The 26,513-nt window shown below is 47.8% G+C and overlaps 2 protein-coding genes across 3 annotated transcripts in view; one reads left to right on the top strand and one right to left on the bottom strand.

Annotated features, from left to right (window-relative positions):
* Positions 1-26,513, bottom strand: part of CNEP1R1 (CTD nuclear envelope phosphatase 1 regulatory subunit 1) — a 118,196-nt gene that overhangs the window by 47,750 nt on the left and 43,933 nt on the right. Inside the window, exon 1 of one of the 2 annotated variants that reach the window (XM_063945349.1) lies at positions 7,788-7,964. The exons of the other annotated variant lie outside the window; for it this stretch is intronic. Coding sequence (XP_063801419.1) covers positions 7,788-7,812 — 25 coding nt within the window. The 5' untranslated portion in view covers positions 7,813-7,964. Of the gene's footprint in view, positions 1-7,787; positions 7,965-26,513 lie in introns of those variants that run through there. 2 annotated transcript variants of the gene reach the window in all.
* On the top strand, positions 7,959-26,164 carry TIPRL (TOR signaling pathway regulator). Its single transcript, XM_063945347.1, has 2 exons — positions 7,959-8,124; positions 24,686-26,164. Exon 2 carries the CDS (start codon positions 24,703-24,705, stop codon positions 25,525-25,527), a length of 825 nt encoding a protein of 274 aa, XP_063801417.1. The 5' UTR covers positions 7,959-8,124; positions 24,686-24,702; the 3' UTR covers positions 25,528-26,164.

The following is a 26,513-nucleotide window of genomic DNA, read 5'->3' as shown; positions in this document are numbered from 1 at the left end:
CTCTGGAGAGCTCTCTGCAGTGCACCCATCTTGCTCTGGGCACAATGTAAAAACTGAGGTCTGGAGGAGGGGTATAGAGGGAGGAGCCAGTGCATACCCAGAGTCCAAAGCTTTCTTAAAGTGCCCTATCTCCTGCAGAGCCCGTCTATTCCCCATGGTCCTTACGGAGTCCCCAGCATCCTCTAGGACGTTAGAGAAAAAAATAAGAATTTACTTACCGATAATTCTATTTCTCGTAGTCCGTAGTGGATGCTGGGAACTCCGTAAGGACCATGGGGAATAGCGGCTCCGCAGGAGACAGGGCACATCTAAAGAAAGCTTTAGGATCACCTGGTGTGCACTGGCTCCTCCCCCTATGACCCTCCTCCAAGCCTCAGTTAGGATACTGTGCCCGGACGAGCGTACACAATAAGGAAGGATTTTGAATCCCGGGTAAGACTCATACCAGCCACACCAATCACACTGTACAACTTGTGATCTGAACCCAGTTAACAGCATGATAATAGAGAAGCCTCTCGAAAAGATGGCTCACTACAACAATAACCCGAATTTTTTGGTAACAATAATTATGTACCAGTATTGCAGACAATCCGCACTTGGGATGGGCGCCCAGCATCCACTACGGACTACGAGAAATAGAATTATCGGTAAGTAAATTCTTATTTTCTCTGACGTCCTAGTGGATGCTGGGAACTCCGTAAGGACCATGGGGATTATACCAAAGCTCCCAAACGGGCGGGAGAGTGCGGATGACTCTGCAGCCCCCAATGAGAGAACTCCCGGTCCTCCTCAGCCAGGGTATCAAATTTGTAAAATTTTACAAACGTATTTGCTCCTGACCAAGTAACTGCTCGGCAAAGTTGTAAAGCCGAGACCCCTCGGGCAGCTGCCCAAGATGAGCCCACCTTCCTTGTGGAGTGGGCATTTACAGATTTTTTGGCTGTGGCAGGCCTGCCACAGAATGTGGAAGCTGAATTGTACTACAAATCCAACGAGCAATAGTCTGCTTAGAAGCAGGAGCACCCAGCTAGTTGGGTGCATAGAGGATAAACAGCGAGTCAGATTTCCTGACTCCAGCCGTCCTGGAAACATATATTTTCCGGGTCCTGACAACGTCTAGCAACTTGGAGTCCTCCAAGTCCCTAGTAGCCGCAGGCACCACAATAGGTTTGGTTCAGGTGAACGCTGAAACCACCTTAGGGAGAAACTGAGGACGAGTCCTCAATTCCGCCCTGTCCGAATGGAAAATCAGATAAGGGCTTTTACAGGATAAAGCCACCAATTCTGACACGCGCCTGGCCCAGGCCAGAGCCAACAGCATGACCACTTTTTCTGTGAGATATTTTAACTCCACAGATTTAAGTGTGTCAAACCAATGTGACTTTTGGAACCCAAAAACCACCTGGAGATCCCAAAAGTGCCACCAAAGGCACAAAAGGAGGCTGTATATGCAGTACCCCTTTAACAAATGTCTGAACTTCAGGGACTGAAGCTAGTTCTTTTTTGGAAGAAAATTGACAGAGCCGAAATTTGAACCTTAATGGACCCCAATTTCAGGCCCATAGATACTCCTGTTTGCAGGAAATGTAGGAATCGACCCAGTTGAATTTCCTCCGTCGAGCCTTACTGGCCTCGCACCACGCAACATATTTTCGCCAAATGCGGTGATAATGTTTTGCGGTTACATCCTTCCTGGCTTTGATCAGGATAGGGATGACTTCATCCGGAATGCCTTTTTCCTTCAGGATCCGGCGTTCAACCGCCATGCCGTCAACGCAGCCGCGGTAAGTCTTGGAACAGACAAGGTCCTTGCTGGAGCAGGTCCCTTCTTAGAGGTAGAGGCTACGGATCCTCCGTGAGCATCTCTTGAAGTTCCGGTTACCAATTCCTTCTTGGCCAATCCGGAGCCACTAATATAGTGCTTACTCCTCTCCATCTTATCAATCTCAGTACCTTGGGTATGAGAGGCAGAGGAGGGAACCCATACACTGATTGGTACACCCACGGTGTTACCAGAGCATCTACAGCGATTGCCTGAGGGTCCCTTGACGTGGCGCAATACCTGTCGAGTTTTTCCCAACGGTTTATAATCATGTGGAAGACTTCTGGGTGAAGTCCTTACTCTCCCGGGTGGAGGTCGTGCTGAGGAAAACTGCTTCCCAGTTGTCCACTCCCGGAATGAAAACTGCTGACAGTGCTATCACATGGTTTTTCGCCCCGCGAAGAATCCTTGCAGCTTCTGCCATTGCCCTCCTGCTTCTTGTGGCACCCTGTCTGTTTACGTGGGTGTGTCACGATCCGGGTATCTGGACGCCATTTCTTACCCATCAGATGCCTCCTAAGGCTGGCTCAGCGCTCCAGGACTGGATCCCATCTGTTATCCTAATGTTCACATTCCTGCATCCTCTCCTGTCTCTCTGAGACGCTGTCACAGTAACGCCTTATTACATCTGGCATGGCGTCTCCCGCGGCCTCCGCCGCCGTCCCTGAGCTTCTGCATGCAGAGTGTCAGAGTGGCGATTACGTCAGCCGCGGCCTCCGCTGTGTCCGCGTGGTTGGATGTGCACTTGTCAGCCTGGCGTCTCCTGTCTCCAGTGGCCGGCGCCGCCATTACTGTTTTCATTACCACATGGATTACAAACCAAACTTCCCTCCAAGTGTCTGCATGGGCGCAGCCATCTTGGATTCTGTCAGCTGATCATTTCCTCCAATCTGTTGTCAGTATTGTTAATCTGCATAATTGCCTAGCCAATCCCTTCCTTGCTGCAGGTATAAATACACTGTGCCTGAGCAAGGAAGGCGTCAGTGCTTTGGTTGTCAAACCTAGTTCCTGTTTGTCTCTCTCCTGTGATTGTCTTCCAGGTTCCAGCTCCTGTCTCAAGACTTCCACCATAGAGACCCGCACCAGCATTCCACCTGCGGTGTAGCCTGACTCTCCAATCCATTGTGGATTCATCTGTTTCCAGCTACAACATTACCTGCTTCCAGCTCAGCTTCCAGCAGAGTACAGCTTCCCTTAAAGGGCCGGTGTCCTTTCTACACTTTACCACTCTCCACCGGTATTATTATTTCTCCGCTCTCAAGTTCTACATTTCAGTTCATATTTCATCGCTCCCAAGTTCATTTATTATTTAACTGGTTCCAGCCAGTATCCACTCCGTGCTAACAACAGTCTGGTTCCAGCCAGTATCCACAGCAGCTGTTTTATCTTCAGCAACCCAGCTTTTCCTGGAACACCAGCTGGCACAATCCTGGGTTATCTCCATTGCTACAGTCGGGCCTGGTAAGGACTTTCCATCTAGAAGATCATAAGAACTATCTCACACTACCAGTGCCCTGTGGCTCCTGCCGTCCTGTAGTACCCAGGAACTGTATTTATTCTTTGCTGACTTTTACGTTTTCTTTTACTGCTGCTGTGTTGCGGAGTTGTCATAATAAACATCATTGACTTTTATTCCTGGTTGTCGTGGTCACGCCTTCGGGCAATTCTTCTACATGTCTAGGGGTCTGATACAACCTGCCAGGTTCCATTACACCTCAGCCCCTACAACTGAGGCTGCCTCCCGTCAGCTCAGGCCCTCAGTTGTGACAGTCCCTACAACTGAGGCTGCCTCCCGTCAGCTCAGGCCCTCAGTTGTGACAGGGTGACTGCCGTAATGTTGTCCGACTGGATCAACACCGGCTGACCTTGAAGCAGAGGTCTTGCTAAGCTTAGAGCATTGTAAATGGCCCTTAGCTTCAGGACATTTATGTGAAGTGATGTCTCCAGGCTTGACCATAAGCCCTGGATATTCCTTCCCTGTGTGACTGCTCCCCAGCCTCGCAGGCTGGCATCCGTGGCCACCAGGACCCAGTCCCGCATGCCGAATCTGCGGCCCTCTAGAAGATGAGCACTCTGCAACCACCACAGGAGGGATACCCTTGTCCCTGGTGACAGGGTTATCCGCTGAAGCATCTGAAGATGCGACCCGGACCATTTGTCCAGTAGGTTCCACTGGAAAGTCTTGCGTGGAATCTGCCGAATGGGATTGCTTCGTAGGAAGCCACCATTTTTACCCAGAACCCTTGTGCATTGATGCACTGAGACTTGGTTCGGTTTTAGGAGGTTCCTGACTAGCTCGGATAACTCCCTGGCTTTCTCCTCCGGGAGAAACACCTTCTTTCTGGACTGTGTCCAGGATCATCCCTAGGAACAGAAGACAAGTCGTCGGAACCAGCTGCGATTTTGGAATATTGAGAATCCAATCGTGCTGCCGCAACACTACCTGAGGTAGTGCTACACCGATCTCCAACTGTTCCCTGGATCTCACCCTTATCAGGGAATCGTCCAAGTAAAGGATAACTAAAATTCCCTTCCTTCGAAGGAATATCATCATTACGGTCATTACTTCAGTAAAGACCCGGGGTGCCGTGGACCATCCCTACGGCCGCGTCTGAACTGATAGTGACAGTTCTGTACCATAACCTGAGATACCCTTGGTGAGAAGGGTAAATTTTGACATGAAGGTAAGCATCCTTGATGTCCCGAGACATCATGTAGTCCCCTTCTTCCAGGTTTGCAATCACTGCTCTGAGTGACTCAATTTTGAATTTGAACCTCTGTATGTAAGTGTTCAAAGATTTTAGATTTTAAAATCGGTCTCACCGAGCCGTCTGGCTTCGGTACCACAATAGTGTGGAATAATACCCCGTTCCCTGTTGCAGGAGGGGTACCTTAATTATCACCTGCTGGGAATACAGCTTGTGAATGGCTTCCAAAACTGCCTCCCTGTCAGCGGGAGACGTCGGTAAAACCGACTTTTGGAAACGGCGAGGGGAATACGTCTCGAATTCCAATTTGTACCCCTGAAATATTACCTGAAGGATCCAGGGGTCTACTTGCGAGTGAGCCCACTGCGCACTGAAATTCATTGAGAACGGGCCCCCACCGTGCCTGAACTTGTAAAGCCCTAGCGTCATACTGAGAGCTTGGCAGAGGCGGAAAAGGGTTTCTGTTCCTGGGAACTGGCTGATCTCTGCAGCCATTTTCCTCTCCCTCTGTCACGAGCAGAAAAGAGGAACCCTTTTGTCCGCTTGCCAACCAGGACTGCGCCTGATAATACGGCGTCTTATTTTGAGAGGCGACCTTTTTTAAGGCAATACTTCCAAATGCCGTTTGGAATCCGCATCACCTGACCACTTTACTGGTATAATTGGACAACGCACTTATACTTGATGCCAGTCGGCAAATATTCCGCTGTGCATCATGCATATATAGAAATGCATCTTTTAATTGCTCTATAGGCAATAATATACTGTCCTTATCTAGGATATCAAATTTCCAGTCAGGGAATCCTACCACGCCAACCCAGCACTGCACATCCAGGCTGAGGCGATTGCTGGTCGCAGTATAACACCAGTATGTGTGTAAATACATTTTAGGATACCCTCCTGCTTTCTATCAGCAGGATCCCTAAGGGCGGCCATCTCCAGAGAGGGTAGAGCCCTTGTTCTTACAAGCGTGTGAGCGCCTTATCCCCCCTAGGGGGTGTTTCCCAACGCACCCTAACCTCTGGCGGGAAAAGGTATACTGCCAATAACTTTTTTAGAAATTATCAATTGTTATCGGGGGGAAACCCACGCATCATCACACACCTCATTTTATTTCTCAGATTCAGGAAAACTACAGGAAGTTTTTCCTCACCAAACATAATACCCCTTTTTTTTTTGGTGGTATTTATATTATCAGAAGAGTGTAAACTTTTTCCATTGCCTCAATCATGCAATGTGTGGCCCTATTGGAAATCACGGTTGTCTCTTCACCGTCGACACAGGAGTCAGTATCCGTGTCGGCGTCTGTATCTGAGGTAACGGGCGCTTTAGAGCCCCTGTATGAGACGTCTGGACATGCACAAGCTGAGTAGCCGGCTGTCTCATGTCAACCACTGTCTTTTATACAAAGCTGACACTGTCACGCAATTTCAACAGTACATCCACTCAGGTGTCGACCCCCCAGGGGGTGACAACACTATTACAGACACTCTACTCCGTCTCCTCATCATTTTTCTCCTCATACATGTCGACACAAACGTACCGACACACAGCACACACACAGGGAATGCTCTGATAGAGGACAGGACCCCACTAGCCCTTTGGGGAGACAGAGGGAGAGTTTGCCAGCACACACCAGAGCGCTATATATATATATATATATATACAGGGATAACCTTATATAAGTGTTTTTCCCTTTATAGCTGCTGTATTGTTTATACTGCGCCTAATTTGTGCCCCCCTCTCTTTTTTAACCCCTTTCTGTAGTGTAGTGACTGCAGGGGAGAGCCAGGGAGCTTCCCTCCAACTGAGCTGTGAGGGAAAATGGCGCCAGTGTGCTGAGGAGATAGGCTCCGCCCCTTTCTCGGCGTCCTTATCATCCGTTTTCTTGTATGTTTTGGCAGGGGTTAAATGCATCCATATAGCCCAGGAGTTATATGTGATGCATTTATTTTAGCCATAAAAGGTTTTCTATCGATTTATTGCGTCTCAGGGCGCTGCCCCCCCAGCGCCCTGCACCCTCAGTGACCGGAGTGTGAAGTGTGCTGAGAGCAATGGCGCACAGCTGCGGTGCTGTGCGCCTACCTTTATCTGAAGACAGGAAAGTCTTCTGCCGCAGATTTTTCCGGACCTCTTCGCTCTTCTGGCTCTGTAAGGGGGCCGGCGGCGCGGCTCCGGTGACCCATCCAGGCTGAACCTGTGATCGTCCCTCTGGAGCTAATGTCCAGTAGCCTAAGAAGCCCAATCCACTCTGCACGCAGGTGAGTTCGCTTCTTCTCCCCTTAGTCCCTCGATGCAGTGAGCCTGTTGCCAGCAGGTCTCACTGAAAATAATAAACCTAAACTAAAACTTTCACAAAGAGCTCAGGAGAACCCCTAGTGTGCACGCTTCTCGTCGGGCACAGAAAATCTAACTGAGGCTTGGAGGAGGGTCATAGGGGGAGGAGCCAGTGCACACCAGGTGATCCTAAAGCTTTCTTTAGATGTGCCCTGTCTCCTGCGGAGCCGCTATTCCCCATGGTCCTTACGGAGTTCCCAGCATCCACTAGGACGTCAGAGAAAAAGCAGTAAGAGCACAAGGCCATACAAGTGATAGGACCTTCTGTGTTGGAGTATTAGAGCCACTGGAATAAATCAGACTCCATGTTACTATAGACATAGTGACAAACTACACTAGATGCCACATGCAGCCATGGCACACACAGCACTAGCACAACTATACCAGTCATGGCACATACAGCACCAGCACAACTCAACTATACCAATCATGGCATACACAGCCCCAGCATTGGTGCAACTATACCAGTCATGGCATAAGGAGCCCAAGCATTGGCACAACTATATGAGTCATGGCACAACCAGCCCAGGCATAGGCACAGATACACCAGTCATGGCACACACAGCTGCAACATTGGCACAGATACACCAGCCATGGCACACACAGCCCCAGCTTTGGCACAACTATACCACTCATTGCACACACAGCACCCCCAGCATTGACACACACAGCCCCAGCATTGGCACAGATACACCAGTCATTGCACACACAGCACTGCCAGCATTGGCACACATAGCCCCAGCATTGGCACAGATACACCAGTCATTGCCCACACAGCCCCAGCATTAACACAACTATACCACTCATTGCACACACAGCACCCCCAGCATTGGCACAACTATACAAGTCATGGCACACATAGCACCAGTATTGACACTACTATACCAGTCACGGCACACACAGCCATACACATAGCACACCTTCTGCCTGCTCCAGGGAATTCATCTCTGCAGCTTGCTCCGATTACTTCCTGATCTCTTAGCCACCTTCCACTATGACCATATGTAACCGCTCTTCTGATTGGTAGACACTCAACAAAAGTCTCTCCCGACTGGCTGCTAGCATCCGGCCCTAATCGCGCCTCTCGCAGGGATTCCGCGGGTGATTCCTGATTACGTCACTTGTTCGGTACTGGATGTCTGGACTCTTACCTGTGATTGGACAGCGCAGCTGTCAGTCAATGAGATGGGCATGGTGCTTGGCTGGAAGGCGACTGGGCGGGGTTATGTGCCGGGAAGGGAGAACGGCGCTTGTCTGGTCAGTATGGCGGTGCTCATCATGTGTAGGCCGCGCTGTGGCGGCATAGGGATACGGGGCTCTGGGCTACTGCATGTGCTGTATGTGTATGAGTATGAGGTATGGCTGCCCTGACAGCTGATGCACATGGTGCTCTCTCATCACAGGGATACTCTGCTAGGACAGGTCTGCTACTAGGAGTAAGCCATACCCTCCAAAATGACTCGCCCCACTAGGTACAAAATGCTCTGTTTCTGGACTTCCCTCTTAATTTCTTATTGCAATCACCTGTGAAGAAACAGCTTTCTTATCATTTAACTAGTTCAACACAGGTGATGGAAATCATAAATTAAGAGGGAAGTCCAGAAACAGCATTTTGTACCTATTGGGGCGGGCCATGTTGGAGGGTCTGGTAAGCTCTGTCTGCTACTGTATACAGAGCCGGCCATAACCAATATGATGCCCTAGGCAAGATTTTGACTGGTGCCCCCTAGCATCGCCGCTAGTTCTGCAGGAGATGCCTGGCATGAGTCATCTGGCAGCTCTGCTAACGTTGGGCGCCTTTTGTTTATGAAAATGCACATTATTTGAATTACTATATGGCTAGGATGCACAAGCAGCTTCTGCTGATTAAAATTATATGCAGCATGCCTATATTCTGTGTGCGACTGCGGCTGTATCTGCATACGAAATGCTACATTACAGTGATTTCCAGGAATACACGCAACGTAGCATTTTGTATACAGATACAGCCGCAGTCACACACAGAATATAGGCATGTCGCATATCATTTTAATCAGCAGAAGCTGCTGGTGCCCCTAAGCATACCAAATGCCCTAGGCATTGCCTAGTTTGCCTATGCCCGGCTCTGACTGTATATCCCGTTTTCTGGGCCAACATACCAGTATTCTGTATTGTGCTTCTGTTTAGGTATTTCTACTGTGTGTGTGTAGAGAGAATGAGGGAAATAGAGAATATAGCTCCTTAAATCGGGGTACTTATGAAGGGATCCAGTCAGGATCCCAGTGTTTGAATGCTGGCTGTCAGAAGCATGACACCTGAATCCCAATACTGCTCAGAAATCCAATATCGATCTCAATACCAATGCCGTAATCCCGACTGCCAGCATCCCGAAGATAAGTATGCCGGTGCTGCTTAGGGTTAGGCCATGGCGGTGGGGGAGGTTAGGTTTATGTCGCAGGAAGGGGGGGAGGTTAGGGGTAGACATCACCGGGGGAGGGGTGTTAGGATTAGGCGCCACTGGGGAAGGTTAGGGTCAGGCTGCAGGGAGGGAGGGTTAGGTAGGTAAGATTTTAGGCTTAGCATACTTACCTAGTAGGTGTCAGTATTCTGACCACCGGCATACCGATACCATCACCCTATTATTTACATTGGTTCTTTGGTGATTTAAAACCAGGTGAAATGTGGGTCTAGAATTTAGCCCACCAAATAGGTAAATCCATACCTCCCAACATGACCCATTAAAGGAGGGACAAATGCTCTGCTACTGTACTTCCTTAATGTATGATTGCCATCACCTGTTTTGAACAGGTAGACCGCACAAAATCATATCAATCCCTGCTCTGGTGGAGTTTCTAGTCAATATTTCCTATCAAATGGATATACATACACACTATGGTTATTTTTTTTGACAGAAACCAATTAACCTACTGGTATGTATTTGGAATGTGGGAGGAAACAGGAGCACCTGGAAAACCCTCATGCTAAATTAGGAGAATATACAAACTCCACACAGATAGGGCCCTGTTGGGTTTCAAAGCCAATACATGCTGTGAGGCAGCGATCTAACCATTGCCTGCCATGCTGCCTAATCACCTCGTTCCCAAATGTTTTTCAAATGTCAAGAGATTACTGATATGGTTTGATTGCTTTTTCAGCAAGTGGTTTTGTTTTTTTGTATAGTAACATGCAGTATGTATTTCACCCAGGTATAGTATTAAAATGAACTGGAAGTTAAGGCAGCAATTTTGTTACAGTTTTTCTGTTTTGTACATCAGCCATTAGCAGAGCTATGTGCTAAGTGACCTTCTGTAAGTGACCCTAGCGGGGAAATAAAAGCTGAGTTTTATTATGTTTGGGGGTAAATACCTTGGTTCCGGTATGAATGGTTGACCATGTTATGGTCGACAGTCATTAGGTCGACCACTATTGGTAGACATGGGCAAATGGTCGACACATGAAAATGTCGACCTGAGTTTTTTTTAACCTTTTTTTGGTGTCGTTTTCTGCTTAAAGTGACGGGGAACCCCACTTAGTGCACCGTGTCCCCTCGCATGGCTTGCTTTGCTTCGGGCAAGGTGCCTCGCTCCACTACCACTGCGCTCGGCACAGATTACTGTTCCCAATCGTAGTCCACGTGGATCATAAAGTATGGAAAAGTTCCACAAAAGAAAAAAATGTGAAACTCATGTTGACCTTTTCATGTGTCGACCATGTGTCCATGTCGACCAATAGTGGTCAACCTAATGACTGTCGACCATAACATGGTCGACCATCCAAACTGATATCAAATACCTCATCTTTTACCATGTGCTTATGGTTTAATTGAGTCTTTGTGCTTGAGTAATTTACATATTACATTACTAGGTAAGGGTTTTGCTTAAGACTAGTAGATCAAGATTATTAAAATCCATTTAATTTACCTTGATCTCTATTAAAAGGGTTGTCGGAAATTAGGGCACCGAGAAGCATTTTTCTCTGACGTCCTAGTGGATGCTGGGAACTCCGTAAGGACCATGGGGAACAGACGGGCTCCGCAGGAGACTGGGCACTCTAAAAGAAAGATTAGGTACTATCTGGTGTGCACTGGCTCCTCCCTCTATGCCCCTCCTCCAGACCTCAGTTAGATTTCTGTGCCCGGCCGAGCTGGATGCACACTAGGGGCTCTCCTGAGCTCCTAGAAAGAAAGTATATGTTAGGTTTTTTATTTTACAGTGAGACCTGCTGGCAACAGGCTCACTGCAACGAGGGACTAAGGGGAGAAGAAGCGAACCTACCTGCTTGCAGCTAGCTTGGGCTTCTTAGGCTACTGGACACCATTAGCTCCAGAGGGATCGACCGCAGGACCCGTCCTTGGTGTTCGTTCCAGGAGCCGCGCCGCCGTCCCCCTTACAGAGCCAGAAGCAAGAAGTGTTCCGGAAAATCGGCGGCAGAAGACTTCAGTCTTCACCAAGGTAGCGCACAGCACTGCAGCTGTGCGCCATTGCTCCTCATACACACTTCACACTCCGGTCACTGAGGGTGCAGGGCGCTGGGGGGGGGCGCCCTGAGCAGCAATAAAAACACCTTGACTGGCAAAATAATCACAATATATAGCCCCAGAGGCTATATATGTGATAATTACCCCTGCCAGAATCCATAAAAAAGCGGGAGAAAAGTCTGCGAAAAAGGGGCGGAGCTATCTCCCTCGGCACACTGGCGCCATTTTCTCTTCACAGTGTAGCTGGAAGACAGCTCCCCAGGCTCTCCCCTGTAGTTTTCAGGCTCAAAGGGTTAAAAAGAGAGGGGGGGCACTAAATTTAGGCGCAATATTGTTTATACAAGCAGCTATTGGGGAAAATTCACTCAGTGATAGTGTTTATCCCTACATTATATAGCGCTCTGGTGTGTGCTGGCATACTCTCTCTCTGTCTCCCCAAAGGGCTGTGTGGGGTCCTGTCCTCAGTCAGAGCATTCCCTGTGTGTGTGCGGTGTGTCAGTACGGCTGTGTCGACATGTTTGATGAGGAGGCTTATGTGGAGGCGGAGCAGATGCCGATAAATGGGATGTCGCCCCCTGTGGGCCGACACCAGAGTGGATGGATAGGTGGAAGGTATTAACAGACAGTGTCAACTCCTTACATAAAAGGCTGGATGACGTAACAGCTATGGGACAGCCGGCTTCTCAGCCCGCGCCTGCCCAGGCGTCTCAAAGGCCATCAGGGGCTCAAAAACGCCCGCTCCCTCAGATGGCAGACACAGATGTCGACACGGAGTCTGACTCCAGTGTCGACGAGGTTGAGACATATACACAATCCACTAGGAACATCCGTTACATGATCCCGGCAATAAAAAATGTGTTACACATTTCTGACATTAACCCAAGTACCACTAAAAAAGGGTTTTATGTTTGGGGAGAAAAAGCAGGCAGTGTTTTGTTCCCCCATCCAATGAGTGAATGAAGTGTAAAAAAGCGTGGGTTCCCCCGATAAGAAACTGATAATTTCTAAAAAGTTACTGATGGCGTACCTTTTCCCGCCAGAGGATAAGTTACGCTGGGAGATATCCCCTAGGGTGGATAAGGCGCTCACACGTTTGTCAAAAAAGGTGGCACTGCCGTCTTAGGATACAGCCACTTTGAAGGTACCTGCTGATAAAAAGCAGGAGGCTATTCTGAAGTCTGTATTTACACACTCAGGTACTAGACTGAGACCTGCAGATAGTGCTGCTGCAGCGTGGTCTGTAACCCTGTCAAACAGGGATACTATTTTGCAAACATAAGACGTCGTCTTATATATGAGGGATGCACAGAGGGATATTTTGCCGGCTGGCATCCAGAATTAATGCAATGTCCATTCTGTCAGGAGGGTATTAGAGACCCGACACTGGACAGGTGATGCTGACTTTAAAAGACACATAGAGCCTTATAAGGGTGAGGAATTGTTTGGGGATGGTCTCTGGGACCTCGTATCCACAGCAACAGCTGGGAAGAAAAATTTTTACCTCAGGTTTCCTCACAGCCTAAGAAAGCACTGTATTATCAGGTACAGTCCTTTCGGCTTCAGAAAAGCAAGCGGGTCAAAGGCGCTTCCTTTCTGCACAGAGACGAGGGAAGAGGGAAAAAGCTGCACCAGTCAGCCAGTTCCCAGAATCAAAATTCTTCCCCCGCTTCCTCTGAGTCCACCGCATGACGCGGGGGCTCCACAGGCGTAGCCAGGTACGGTGGGGGGCCGCCTCAAAAATTTCAGCGATCAGTGGGCTCGCTCACAGGTGGATCCCTGGATCCTTCAAGTAGTATCTCAGGGGTACAAGCTGGAATTCGAGGCGTCTCCCCCCCGCCGTTTCCTCAAATCTGCCTTGCCGACAACTCCCTCAGGCAGGGAGGCTGTGCTAGAGGCAATTCACAAGCTGTATTCCCAGCAGGTGATAGTCAAGGTGCCCCTACTTCAACAAGGACGGGGTTACTATTCCACACTGTTTGTGGTACCGAAACCGGACGGTTCGGTGAGACCCATTTTAAATTTGAAGTCCTTGAACACATACATAAAAAAATTCAAGTTCAAGATGGAATCGCTCAGGGCGGTTATTGCAAGCCTGGAGGAGGGGGATTACATGGTATCCCTGGACATCAAGGATGCTTACCTACATGTCCCCATTTACCATCCTCACCAGGTGTACCTCAGATTTGTGGTACAGGATTGCCATTACCAATTCCAAACACTGCCGTTTGGACTGTCCATGGCACCGAGGGTCTTGACCAAGGTAATGGCAGAAATGATGATACTCCTTCGAAAAAAGGGAGTTTTTAATTATCCCGTACTTGGACGATCTCCTTATAAAGGCGAGGTCCATGGAGCAGTTGTTGGTCGGAGTAGCACTATCTCGGGAAGTGCTACAACAGCACGGATGGATTCTATACATTCCAAAGTCACAGCTGGTTCCTACCACACGCCTGCTGTTCCTGGGGATGGTTCTGGACACAGAACAGAAAAAAGTGTTTCTCCCGCAGGAGAAAGCCAAGGAGCTGTCATCTCTAGTCAGAGACCTCCTGAAACCAAAACAGATATCGGTGCATCACTGCACACGAGTCCTGGGAAAAATGGTAGCTTCTTACGAAGCAAAATTCCATTCGGCAGGTTCCATGAAAGAACCTTTCAGTGGGACCTCTTGGACAAGTGGTCGGAATCGCATCTTCAGATGCATCGGCTGATAACCCTGTCTCCAAGGACCAGGGTATCTCTACTGTGGTGGCTGCAGAGTGCTCATCTTCAAGAGGGCCGCAGATTCGGCATACAGGACTGGGTCCTGGTGACCACGGATGCCAGCCTTCGAGGCTGGGGGGCAGTCACACAGGGAAGAAATTTCCAAGGACTTTGGTCAAGTCAGGAGTCGTCCCTACACATAAATATTCTGGAACTGAGGGCCATTTACAATGCCCTAAGTCTGGCAAGGCCTCTGCTTCAAAACCAGCCGGTACTGATCCAATCAGACCACATCACGGCAGTCGCCCATGTAAACCGACAGGGCGGCACAAGAAGCAGGATGGCGATGGCAGAAGCCACAAGGATTCTCCGATGGGCGGAAAATCACGTCTTAGCACTGTCAGCAGTGTTCATTCCGGGAGTGGACAACTGGGAAGCAGACTTCCTCAGCAGACACGACCGACACCCGGGAGAGTGGGGACTTCATCCAGAAGTCTTCCAACTGTTGGTAAACCGTTGGGAAAGGCCACAGGTGGACATGATGGCGTCCCGCCTAAACAAAAAACTAGATATTGCGCCAGGTCAAGGGACCCTCCGGCGATAGCTGTGGACGGTCTAGTGACACCGTGGGTGTACCAGTCGGTTTATGTATTACCTCCTCTGCCTCTCATACCAAAAGTACTGAGAATAATAAGAAAACGAGGAGTAAGAACGATACTCGTGGTTCCGGAGGGGCCAAGAAGAGCTTGATACCCAGAACTTCAAGAAATAATATCAGAGGACCCATGGCCTCTACCGCTCAGACAGGATCTGCTACAGCAGGGGCCCTGTCTGTTCCAAGACTTACTGCGGCTGCGTTGGACGGCATGGCGGTTGAATTCCGGATCCTAAAGCAAAAGGGCATTCCGGAGGAAGTCATTCCTACGCTGATAAAAGCCAGGAAAGAAGTAACCGCAAACCATTATCACCGTATTTGGCGAAAATATGTTGCGTGGTGTGAGGCCAGGAAGGCCCCAACAGAGGAATTTCAGCTGGGTCGTTTTCTGCACTTTCTACAGTCAGGAGTGACTATGGGCCTAAATTTGGGTTCCATTAAGGTCCAGATTTCGGCTCTGTCGATTTTCTTCCAGAAAGAACTGGCTTCACTGCCTGGAGTTCAGACATTTGTAAAGGGAGTGCTACATATTCAGCCCCTTTTTTGTGCCTTCTGTGGCACCTTGGGATCTCAACGTGGTGTTGAGTTTCTTAAAATCACATTGGTTTGAGCCACTTAAAACTGTGGATTTGAAATATCTCACGTGGAAAGTGGTCATGTTATTGGCCTTGGCTTCGGCCAGGCGTGTGTCACAATTGGCGGCTTTGTCATGTAAAAGCCCTTATCTGATTTTCCATATGGATAGGGCAGAATTGCGGACTCGTCCCCAGTTTCTCCCTAGGGTGGTGGTATCAGCTTTTCACTTGAACCAACCTATTGTAGTGCCTGCGGCTACTAGGGACTTGGAAGATTCCAAGTTACTGGACGTAGTCAGGGCCTTAAAATTTTATATTTCCAGGACGGCTGGAGTCAGGAAAACTGACTCGTTTTTTATCCTGTAGGCACCCAACAAAATAGGTGCTCCTGCTTCTAAGCAGACTATTGCTCGCTGAATTTGTAGCACAATTCAGCTGGAGCATTCTGCGGCTGGATTGCCGCATCCTAAATCAGTAACAGCCCATTCCACAAGGAAAGTGGGCTCATCTTGGGCGGCTGCCCGAGGGGTCTCGGCTTTACAACTTTGCCGAGCTGCAACTTGGTCAGGGGCAAACACGTTTGCTAAATTCTACAAATTTGATACCCTGGCTGAGGAGGACCTTGAGTTCTCTCATTAGGTGCTGCAGAGTCATCCGCACTCTCCCGCCCGTTTGGGAGCTTTGGTATAATCCCCATGGTCCTTACGGAGTTCCCAGCATCCACTAGGACGTCAGAGAAAATAAGATTTTACTCACCGGTAAATCTATTTCTCGTAGTCCGTAGTGGATGCTGGGCGCCCATCCCAAGTGCGGATTGTCTGCAATACTTGTATATAGTTATTGCCTAACTAAAGGGTTATTGTTGAGCCATCTGTTGAGAGGCTCAGTTATATTTCATACTGTTAACTGGGTATAGTATCACGAGTTATACGGTGTGATTGGTGTGGCTGGTATGAGTCTTACCCGGGATTCAAAATCCTTCCTTATTGTGTCAGCTCTTCCGGGCACAGTATCCTAACTGAGGTCTGGAGGAGGGGCATAGAGGGAGGAGCCAGTGCACACCAGATAGTACCTAATCTTTCTTTTAGAGTGCCCAGTCTCCTGCGGAGCCCGTCTGTTCCCCATGGTCCTTACGGAGTTCCCAGCATCCACTACGGACTACGAGAAATAGATTTACCGGTGAGTAAAATCTTATTTTATATCAGGTGCGGACGCAAAGCAGCGGTTGTACGCATATTGATCAGTGTTTTTGCACATGTGTATAAGCTACAATGATTCGCGAGTGCGGTCGCATCAAAATTTTAGCTGCAAAGTGAGTGACAGGAAGTCAGTGTTTGGGGGTGGTAATGAGGAGTGGTCTTGCGAACGCTGGTGTGTCATGGCTGTTCGGATAGTGTTTTATGGGCGTGCATGTATGAGCAGCTGCGATCACACCTGCTACTGGAGAGGGCTGTGCTTCCTGGAAGAGCAGCTCAGACTGCGTGTCTTCAGAGTTACTCAGGCTGTGCGTGGCAACCCGATGTGTGACAGTGTTACCGATGTTTCTGCAATCGTGGTGCCGTAAGCAAATATGTGATCTTAGTGGGCGTCCTTTTACCTGGGTTACCTTCTGCCCATATTAGCATGTAATCACAATTGCTTATGTCAAATCATTGCAACAACAGTAGGAAGAACAACTGCACCTGAATGACCCCCATTCTGCCAGATGTGGCCGACCAATGAAGGGATCAGTCGGGCATGTTGGAAGATTTTGCATGCGCGACCATCCCATCATCGCTGATGGGAAGCGGCCATACACTCTGCCACTGGTTCCCAAAAATGTCCTCAAGGCAACAGTCCAGGTTTTTGGAATATCCCTGCTTGTGCACAGATGGTATAATCAAACTGACTGAGGTACTAATTAAGTCACCTGTGTCTAAGCATGCATATCCTTACAACCTGTTGGGATGCCTTGCAAACCGTATTTGGGAGCCACTGCACTTTGCATTAATCAGTAGGCTGATAACAGGAGCTGATTGGCTAATGCGTTTATCACCTTGTACTTATCACTGGTTTATCACTTCCTTGTGCTGCCTCCAGGCTTAATACATCTGCTCCATTATGCATTTAAGAAGCACACTGGTTGGCCTCCCATCCTGGTAAGCCAAAAGCTTCTTTCTCAACTCACCCTTATTTTCTCTCCTTTTTTAAAATGGCCCTGTGTTCTCTTGCCGTATACTAACAGAAATCTACATACGACGCCGTGTCAATTAGATAAAAGACAGGAGAGCATCAGCAAAGGTGCTAACTTTGCTTGTTGTGCTGGGCTGGGAGAATGGTTGGAAAAAACTGTTGATGTACACCATAAATGTAGCTGTTCAAACTAGAGATGAGCGCCTGAAATTTTTCGGGTTTTGTGTTTTGGTTTTGGGTTCGGTTCCGCGGCCGTGTTTTGGGTTCGAACGCGTTTTGGCAAAACCTCACCGAATTATTTTTGTCGGATTCGGGTGTGTTTTGGATTCGGGTGTTTTTTTCCAAAAACACTAAAAAACAGCTTAAATCATAGAATTTGGGGGTCATTTTGATCCCAAAGTATTATTAACCTCAAAAACCATAATTTACACTCATTTTCAGTCTATTCTGAATACCTCACACCTCACAATATTATTTTTAGTCCTAAAATTTGCACCGAGGTCGCTGTGTGAGTAAGATAAGCGACCCTAGTGGCCGACACAAACACCGGGCCCATCTAGGAGTGGCACTGCAGTGTCACGCAGGATGTCCCTTCCAAAAAACCCTCCCCAAACAGCACATGACGCAAAGAAAAAAAGAGGCGCAATGAGGTAGCTGTGTGAGTAAGATTAGCGACCCTAGTGGCCGACACAAACACCGGGCCCATCTAGGAGTGGCACTGCAGTGTCACGCAGGATGTCCCTTCCAAAAAACCCTCCCCAAACAGCACATGACGCAAAGAAAAAAAGAGGCGCAATGAGGTAGCTGACTGTGTGAGTAAGATTAGCGACCCTAGTGGCCGACACAAACACCGGGCCCATCTAGGAGTGGCACTGCAGTGTCACGCAGGATGTCCCTTCCAAAAAACCCTCCCCAAACAGCACATGACGCAAAGAAAAAAAGAGGCGCAATGAGGTAGCTGTGTGAGTAAGATTAGCGACCCTAGTGGCCGACACAAACACCGGGCCCATCTAGGAGTGGCACTGCAGTGTCACGCAGGATGTCCCTTCCAAAAAACCCTCCCCAAACAGCACATGACGCAAAGAAAAAAAGAGGCGCAATGAGGTAGCTGACTGTGTGAGTAAGATTAGCGACCCTAGTGGCCGACACAAACACCGGGCCCATTTAGGAGTGGCACTGCAGTGTCACGCAGGATGTCCCTTCCAAAAAACCCTCCCCAATCAGCACATGATGCAAAGAAAAAGAAAAGAAAAAAGAGGTGCAAGATGGAATTATCCTTGGGCCCTCCCACCCACCCTTATGTTGTATAAACAAAACAGGACATGCACACTTTAACCAACCCATCATTTCAGTGACAGGGTCTGCCACACGACTGTGACTGATATGACGGGTTGGTTTGGACCCCCCCCAAAAAAGAAGCAATTAATCTCTCCTTGCACAAACTGGCTCTACAGAGGCAAGATGTCCACCTCATCTTCACCCTCCGATATATCACCGTGTACATCCCCCTCCTCACAGATTATCAATTCGTCCCCACTGGAATCCACCATCTCAGCTCCCTGTGTACTTTGTGGAGGCAATTGCTGCTGGTCAATGTCTCCGCGGAGGAATTGATTATAATTCATTTTAATGAACATCATCTTCTCCACATTTTCTGGATGTAACCTCGTACGCCGATTGCTGACAAGGTGAGCGGCGGCACTAAACACTCTTTCGGAGTACACACTTGTGGGAGGGCAACTTAGGTAGAATAAAGCCAGTTTGTGCAAGGGCCTCCAAATTGCCTCTTTTTCCTGCCAGTATAAGTACGGACTGTGTGACGTGCCTACTTGGATGCGGTCACTCATATAATCCTCCACCATTCTATCAATGTTGAGAGAATCATATGCAGTGACAGTAGACGACATGTCCGTAATCGTTGTCAGGTCCTTCAGTCCGGACCAGATGTCAGCATCAGCAGTCGCTCCAGACTGCCCTGCATCACCGCCAGCGGGTGGGCTCGGAATTCTGAGCCTTTTCCTCGCACCCCCAGTTGCGGGAGAATGTGAAGGAGGAGATGTTGACAGGTCGCGTTCCGCTTGACTTGACAATTTTGTCACCAGCAGGTCTTTCAACCCCAGCAGACCTGTGTCTGCCGGAAAGAGAGATCCAAGGTAGGCTTTAAATCTAGGATCGAGCACGGTGGCCAAAATGTAGTGCTCTGATTTCAACAGATTGACCACCCGTGAATCCTTGTTAAGCGAATTAAGGGCTGCATCCACAAGTCCCACATGCCTAGCGGAATCGCTCCCTTTTAGCTCCTTCTTCAATGCCTCCAGCTTCTTCTGCAAAAGCCTGATGAGGGGAATGACCTGACTCAGGCTGGCAGTGTCTGAACTGACTTCACGTGTGGCAAGTTCAAAGGGCATCAGAACCTTGCACAACGTTGAAATCATTCTCCACTGCACTTGAGACAGGTGCATTCCATCTCCTATATCGTGCTCAATTGTATAGGCTTGAATGGCCTTTTGCTGCTCCTCCAACCTCTGAAGCATATAGAGGGTTGAATTCCACCTCGTTACCACTTCTTGCTTCAGATGATGGCAGGGCAGGTTCAGTAGTTTTTGGTGGTGCTCCAGTCTTCTGTACGTGGTGCCTGTACGCCGAAAGTGTCCCGCAATTTTTCTGGCCACCGACAGCATCTCTTGCACGCCCCTGTCGTTTTTTAAAAAATTCTGCACCACCAAATTCAAGGTATGTGCAAAACATGGGACGTGCTGGAATTTGCCCATATTTAATGCACACACAATATTGCTGGCGTTGTCCGATGCCACAAATCCACAGGAGAGTCCAATTGGGGTAAGCCATTCCACGATGATCTTCCTCAGTTGCCGTAAGAGGTTTTCAGCTGTGTGCGTATTCTGGAAAGCGGTGATACAAAGCGTAGCCTGCCTAGGAAAGAGTTGGCGTTTGCGAGATGCTGCTACTGGTGCCGCCGCTGCTGTTCTTGCGGCGGGAGTCCATACATCTACCCAGTGGGCTGTCACAGTCATATAGTCCTGACCCTGCCCTGCTCCACTTGTCCACATGTCCGTGGTTAAGTGGACATTGGGTACAACTGCATTTTTTAGGAGACTGGTGAGTCTTTTTCTGACGTCCGTGTACATTCTCGGTATCGCCTGCCTAGAGAAGTGGAACCTAGATGGTATTTGGTAACGGGGGCACACTGCCTCAATAAATTGTCTAGTTCCCTGTGAACTAACGGCAGATACCGGACGCACGTCTAACACCAACATAGTTGTCAAGGACTCAGTTATCCGCTTTGCAGTAGGATGACTGCTGTGATATTTCATCTTCCTCGCAAAGGACTGTTGAACAGTCAATTGCTTACTGGAAGTAGTACAAGTGGGCTTACGACTTCCCCTCTGGGATGACCATCGACTCCCAGCGGCAACAACAGCAGCGCCAGCAGCAGTAGGCGTTACACGCAAGGATGCATCGGAGGAATCCCAGGCAGGAGAGGACTCGTCAGACTTGCCAGTGACATGGCCTGCAGGACTATTGGCATTCCTGGGGAAGGAGGAAATTGACACTGAGGGAGTTGGTGGGGTGGTTTGCGTGAGCTTGGTTACAAGAGGAAGGGATTTACTGGTCAGTGGACTGCTTCCGCTGTCACCCAAAGTTTTTGAACTTGTCACTGACTTATTATGAATGCGCTGCAGGTGACGTATAAGGGAGGATGTTCCGAGGTGGTTAACGTCCTTACCCCTACTTATTACAGCTTGACAAAGGGAACACACGGCTTGACACCTGTTGTCCGCATTTCTGGTGAAATACCTCCACACCGAAGAGCTGATTTTTTTGGTATTTTCACCTGGCATGTCAACGGCCATATTCCTCCCACGGACAACAGGTGTCTCCCCGGGTGCCTGACTTAAACAAACCACCTCACCATCAGAATCCTCCTGGTCAATTTCCTCCCCAGCGCCAGCAACACCCATATCCTCCTCATCCTGGTGTACTTCAACACTGACATCTTCAATCTGACTATCAGGAACTGGACTGCGGGTGCTCCTTCCAGCACTTGCAGGGGGCGTGCAAATGGTGGAAGGCGCATGCTCTTCACGTCCAGTGTTGGGAAGGTCAGGCATCGCAACCGACACAATTGGACTCTCCTTGTGGATTTGGGATTTCAAAGAACGCACAGTTCTTTGCGGTGCTTTTGCCAGCTTGAGTCTTTTCAGTTTTCTAGCGAGAGGCTGAGTGCTTCCATCCTCATGTGAAGCTGAACCACTAGCCATGAACATAGGCCAGGGCCTCAGCCGTTCCTTGCCACTCCGTGTGGTAAATGGCATATTGGCAAGTTTACGCTTCTCCTCCGACAATTTTATTTTAGGTTTTGGAGTCCTTTTTTTACTGATATTTGGTGTTTTGGTTTTGACATGCTCTGTACTATGCCATTGGGCATCGGCCTTGGCAGACGACGTTGCTGGCATTTCATCGTCTCGGCCATGACTAGTGGCAGCAGCTTCAGCACGAGGTGGAAGTGGATCTTGATCTTTCCCTAATTTTGGAACCTCAACATTTTTGTTCTCCATATTTTAATAGGCACAACTAAAAGGCACCTCAGGTAAACAATGCAGATGGATGGATTGGATACTAGTATACAATTATGGACGGGCTGCCGAGTGCCGACACAGAGGTAGCCACAGCCGTGAACTACCGCACTGTACTGTGTCTGCTGCTAATATATAGACTGGTTGATAAAGAGATAGTATACTCGTAACTAGTATGTATGTATAAAGAAAGAAAAAAAAACCACGGTTAGGTCACTGGTATATACAATTATGGACGGGCTGCCGAGTGCCGACACAGAGGTAGCCACAGCCGTGAACTACCGCACTGAACTGTGTCTGCTGCTAATATATAGACTGGTTGATAAAGAGATAGTATACTCGTAACTAGTATGTATGTATAAAGAAAGAAAAAAAAAACACGGTTAGGTCACTGGTATATACAATTATGGACGGGCTGCGGAGTGCCGACACAGAGGTAGCCACAGCCGTGAACTACCGCACTGTACTGTGTCTGCTGCTAATATATAGACTGGTTGATAAAGAGATAGTATACTCGTAACTAGTATGTATGTATAAAGAAAGAAAAAAAAACCACGGTTAGGTGGTATATACAATTATGGACGGGCTGCCGAGTGCCGACACAGAGGTAGCCACAGCCGTGAACTACCGCACTGTACTGTGTCTGCTGCTAATATATAGACTGGTTGATAAAGAGATAGTATACTCGTAACTAGTATGTATGTATAAAGAAAGAAAAAAAAACCACGGTTAGGTCACTGGTATATACAATTATGGACGGGCTGCCGAGTGCCGACACAGAGGTAGCCACAGCCGTGAACTACCGCACTGTACACTGGTTGATAAAGAGATAGTAGTATACTCGTAACAACTAGTATGACGACGGTATAAAGAATGAAAAAAAAACCACGGTTAGGTGGTATATAATACAATTATGGTTGGACGGACTGCCTGCCGAGTGCCGACACAGAGGTAGCCACAGCCGTGAACTACCGCACTGTACACTGGTTGATAAAGAGATAGTAGTATACTCGTAACAACTAGTATGACGACGGTATAAAGAATGAAAAAAAAACCACGGTTAGGTGGTATATAATACAATTATGGTTGGACGGACTGCCTGCCGAGTGCCGACACAGAGGTAGCCACAGCCGTGAACTACCGCACTGTACACTGGTTGATAAAGAGATAGTAGTATACTCGTAACAACTAGTATGACGACGGTATAAAGAACGAAAAAAAAACCACGGTTAGGTGGTATATATTATAATACAATTATGGATGGACGGACTGCCTGCCGAGTTCCGACACAGAGGTAGCCACAGCCGTGAACTACCGCACTGTACACTGGTTGATAAAGAGATAGTAGTATACTCGTAACAACTAGTATGACGACGGTATAAAGAACGAAAAAAAAACCACGGTTAGGTGGTATATATTATAATACAATTATGGATGGACGGACTGCCTGCCGAGTTCCGACACAGAGGTAGCCACAGCCGTGAACTACCGCACTGTACACTGGTTGATAAAGAGATAGTAGTATACTCGTAACAACTAGTATGACTATGACGACGGTATAAAGAAAGAAAAAAAAAACCACGGTTAGGTGGTATATAATACAATTATGGATGGACGGACTGCCTGCCGAGTGCCGACACAGAGGTAGCCACAGCCGTGAACTACCGCACTGTACTGTGTCTGCTGCTAATATAGACTGGTTGATAAAGAGATAGTATACAATACTACTAATATACTGGTGGTCAGGCACTGGTCACCACTAGTCACACTGGCAGTGGCACTCCTGCAGCAAAAGTGTGCACTGTTTAATTTTAATATAATATTATTTATCATGTACTCCTGGCTCCTGCTATAACAACCTGCAGTGCTCCCCAGTCTCCCCCACAATTATAAGCTTTATATACAATACATTGATGTGCAGCACACTGGGCTGAGCAGTGCACACAGACTGAGTCACTGTGTGACTGTGTATCGTTTTTTTCAGGCAGAGAACGGATATATTAAATAAAACAAACAACTGCACTGTCTCTGGTGGTCACTGGTCACTGTGGTCGTCAGTCACTAAACTCTGTCTGCACTCTGCACTCTCTTCTAATCTACAGTATCACAGCAATCTCTCTCTCTCTCTCTCTTCTAAATCTAATCTAAATGGAGAGGACGCCAGCCACGTCCTCTCCCTATCAATCTCAATGCACGTGTGAAAAGGCGGCGACGCGCGGCTCCTTATATAGAATCCGAGTCTCGCGAGAATCCGACAGCGTCATGATGACGTTCGGGCGCGCTCGGGTTAACCGAGCAAGGCGGGAAGATCCGAGTCGCTCGGACCCGTGAAAAAAAAAGTGAAGTTCGTGCGGGTTCGGATTCAAAGAAACCGAACCCGCTCATCTCTAGTTCAAACATCTAAGTTCTATTTGTAAGGTTTATTTAAGTGGTCACCCTCTGTAATAACAAAGCGTAGCACAAAGAGCCTGAAAACTAATTGTGTAGGCTGCCAGTAGGTTCTAAAGTGTTTCGGCCTTATCTCTGTATTGCAAGTAACCCATCTCAAATTGTTGGTGGTATATTTTCAAAGGTGGCGTAGGAATTCAGATGTTCACCCATTCAGGTGGTTTCATCGAAGTATGTTTACATTTTGCTTGCACTTATCAAGTCTTTTTATTTTCAGACCCTGATAGACCAGCTATGATGATTCACGGTTTTAAAAGTAGTAATCAAGACTTCAGCTTTGGACCATGGAAGCTGACAGCCATCAAGACCCACATTATGAAATCAGCAGATGTTGAAAAAATGGCAGAGGAGATGCACATGCCCTGTCTCCCTGAGATGATGTTCGGGGACAATGTCTTAAGGATTCAACACTCCTCTGGTTTTGGTATTGAGTTCAACGCTAGGGATGCACTCAAAAGAGTGAACAAGAATCAAGGGGCTGTCAAAGTAGCCTGTGCTGAAGAGTGGCAAGAGAGTAGGTCCGATAGTGAGCACAGCAAAGAAATTGTGAAGCCTTATGACTGGACGTACACAACGGATTACAAGGGAACTCTGCTGGGCAGCAACCTGATTTTTGATGTTGTCCCAACTGCAGAACGTATTAACACGGAGAAACTGAAGACCAGAGAGCAGATCATGTTTTTTGAGGAAGTTCTGCTGTTTGAAGATGAGCTACATGACCATGGGGTCTCTAGCCTGAGTGTCAAAATTAGAGTCATGCCTTCCGGGTTTTTCCTTCTCCTCAGGTTCTTCCTCCGAGTGGACGGTGTCCTCATGCGAATGAATGACACTCGACTCTACCATGAGTCTGACAAGACATTCATGTTGCGAGAATACACATCCAGAGAGAGCAACATCAGCAGCCTGAGTCATGTACCTCCTCCCCTCTTCACGGAGCCTAATGAGATCTCTCAGTACTTGCCTGTCACAGAAACCATTTATGAAAAGTTGGAATTTCCAATGTTACCACAGACAGAAAGAGGTGACTCTGTAGGTCCCATAACCGTACCACCGCCATAAGTAGCACACTTAAATGCCTGTTTTCAAGAGTACAGATGGACTTGCATTCACACCACAAAAATCCACTTTACATAGAAACTTTTTTTTTTCCTTTGTAGCCATTGAAGCACAAACTCATCAGATGTTCCACAGAGATCACAGTGCTGGTTACATGTGTTTCTTCAATACCAAATGCCATAGCAGGTTTCTATACATTTTCATAAGGCACCTGCAGACATTTACCACGTTGCCAGTGTTCTGTAATGTCCACCGGAACTATACTGTGGTGTGAGATAGAAGTGGACATGTAAGACGATGCTTGATGACCCATACATTGTATTTAAGTGACTTTTCAAGCAAGGTTTTTGGCTTGATGACCTTTGTCTACTTTGCATCGTTGGTTGTCAGTCAAGATGAGTGTATTCAGATATGCCTACTCATAAATGATCTCTGTTTGAAGTTGTCTTTCAGTCTGTATAGAACTCTGCTAATTGCCGTCTAGGAAATCCTTCCCCCTATAATTGTACCAGTTTCATTAAAGGTAGCAAGAAAATCACAATAGAATTATTTGCTTGGTTAAGTCCTACCGCCCCATGAAAATGAGGGATCTAGCAATAAAGCTGGAAACAATACTTTATTAATAAAAATATTAAAACAAGTTGATTGTGCGTTATACACCAGAGATTCCTCTCATTAAAGTGTTTACATAAATCATCAAAATAGTCTTTAATGGTTAGGTGCAGTACTAATATTTATGTAGCACCAGCATATGCCGTTGCACTGTACAATTGAAAGAGCCTTTCATTAAAGGGCACCTTAACCAGAGTAGGTACAACTATATATTTTTTATGATATGCTTGAATTGTAATGTGCATATTATGTTTAAACAAGTTGTTCTATTGGGGTGAAAACATTTGGGGTAATTCCAAGTTGATCGCAGCAGGATTTTTGTAAGCAATTGGGCAAAACCATGTGCACTGCAGGGGAGGCAGATATAACATGTGCAG

This window comes from Pseudophryne corroboree, chromosome 11 (assembly GCF_028390025.1).
Source record: "Pseudophryne corroboree isolate aPseCor3 chromosome 11, aPseCor3.hap2, whole genome shotgun sequence".
Classification (NCBI taxonomy): Eukaryota; Metazoa; Chordata; class Amphibia; order Anura; family Myobatrachidae; genus Pseudophryne; species Pseudophryne corroboree.
The sequence above is the reverse complement of the archived record's forward strand: the minus strand, read 5'-3'. Positions and strand labels throughout refer to the sequence as shown.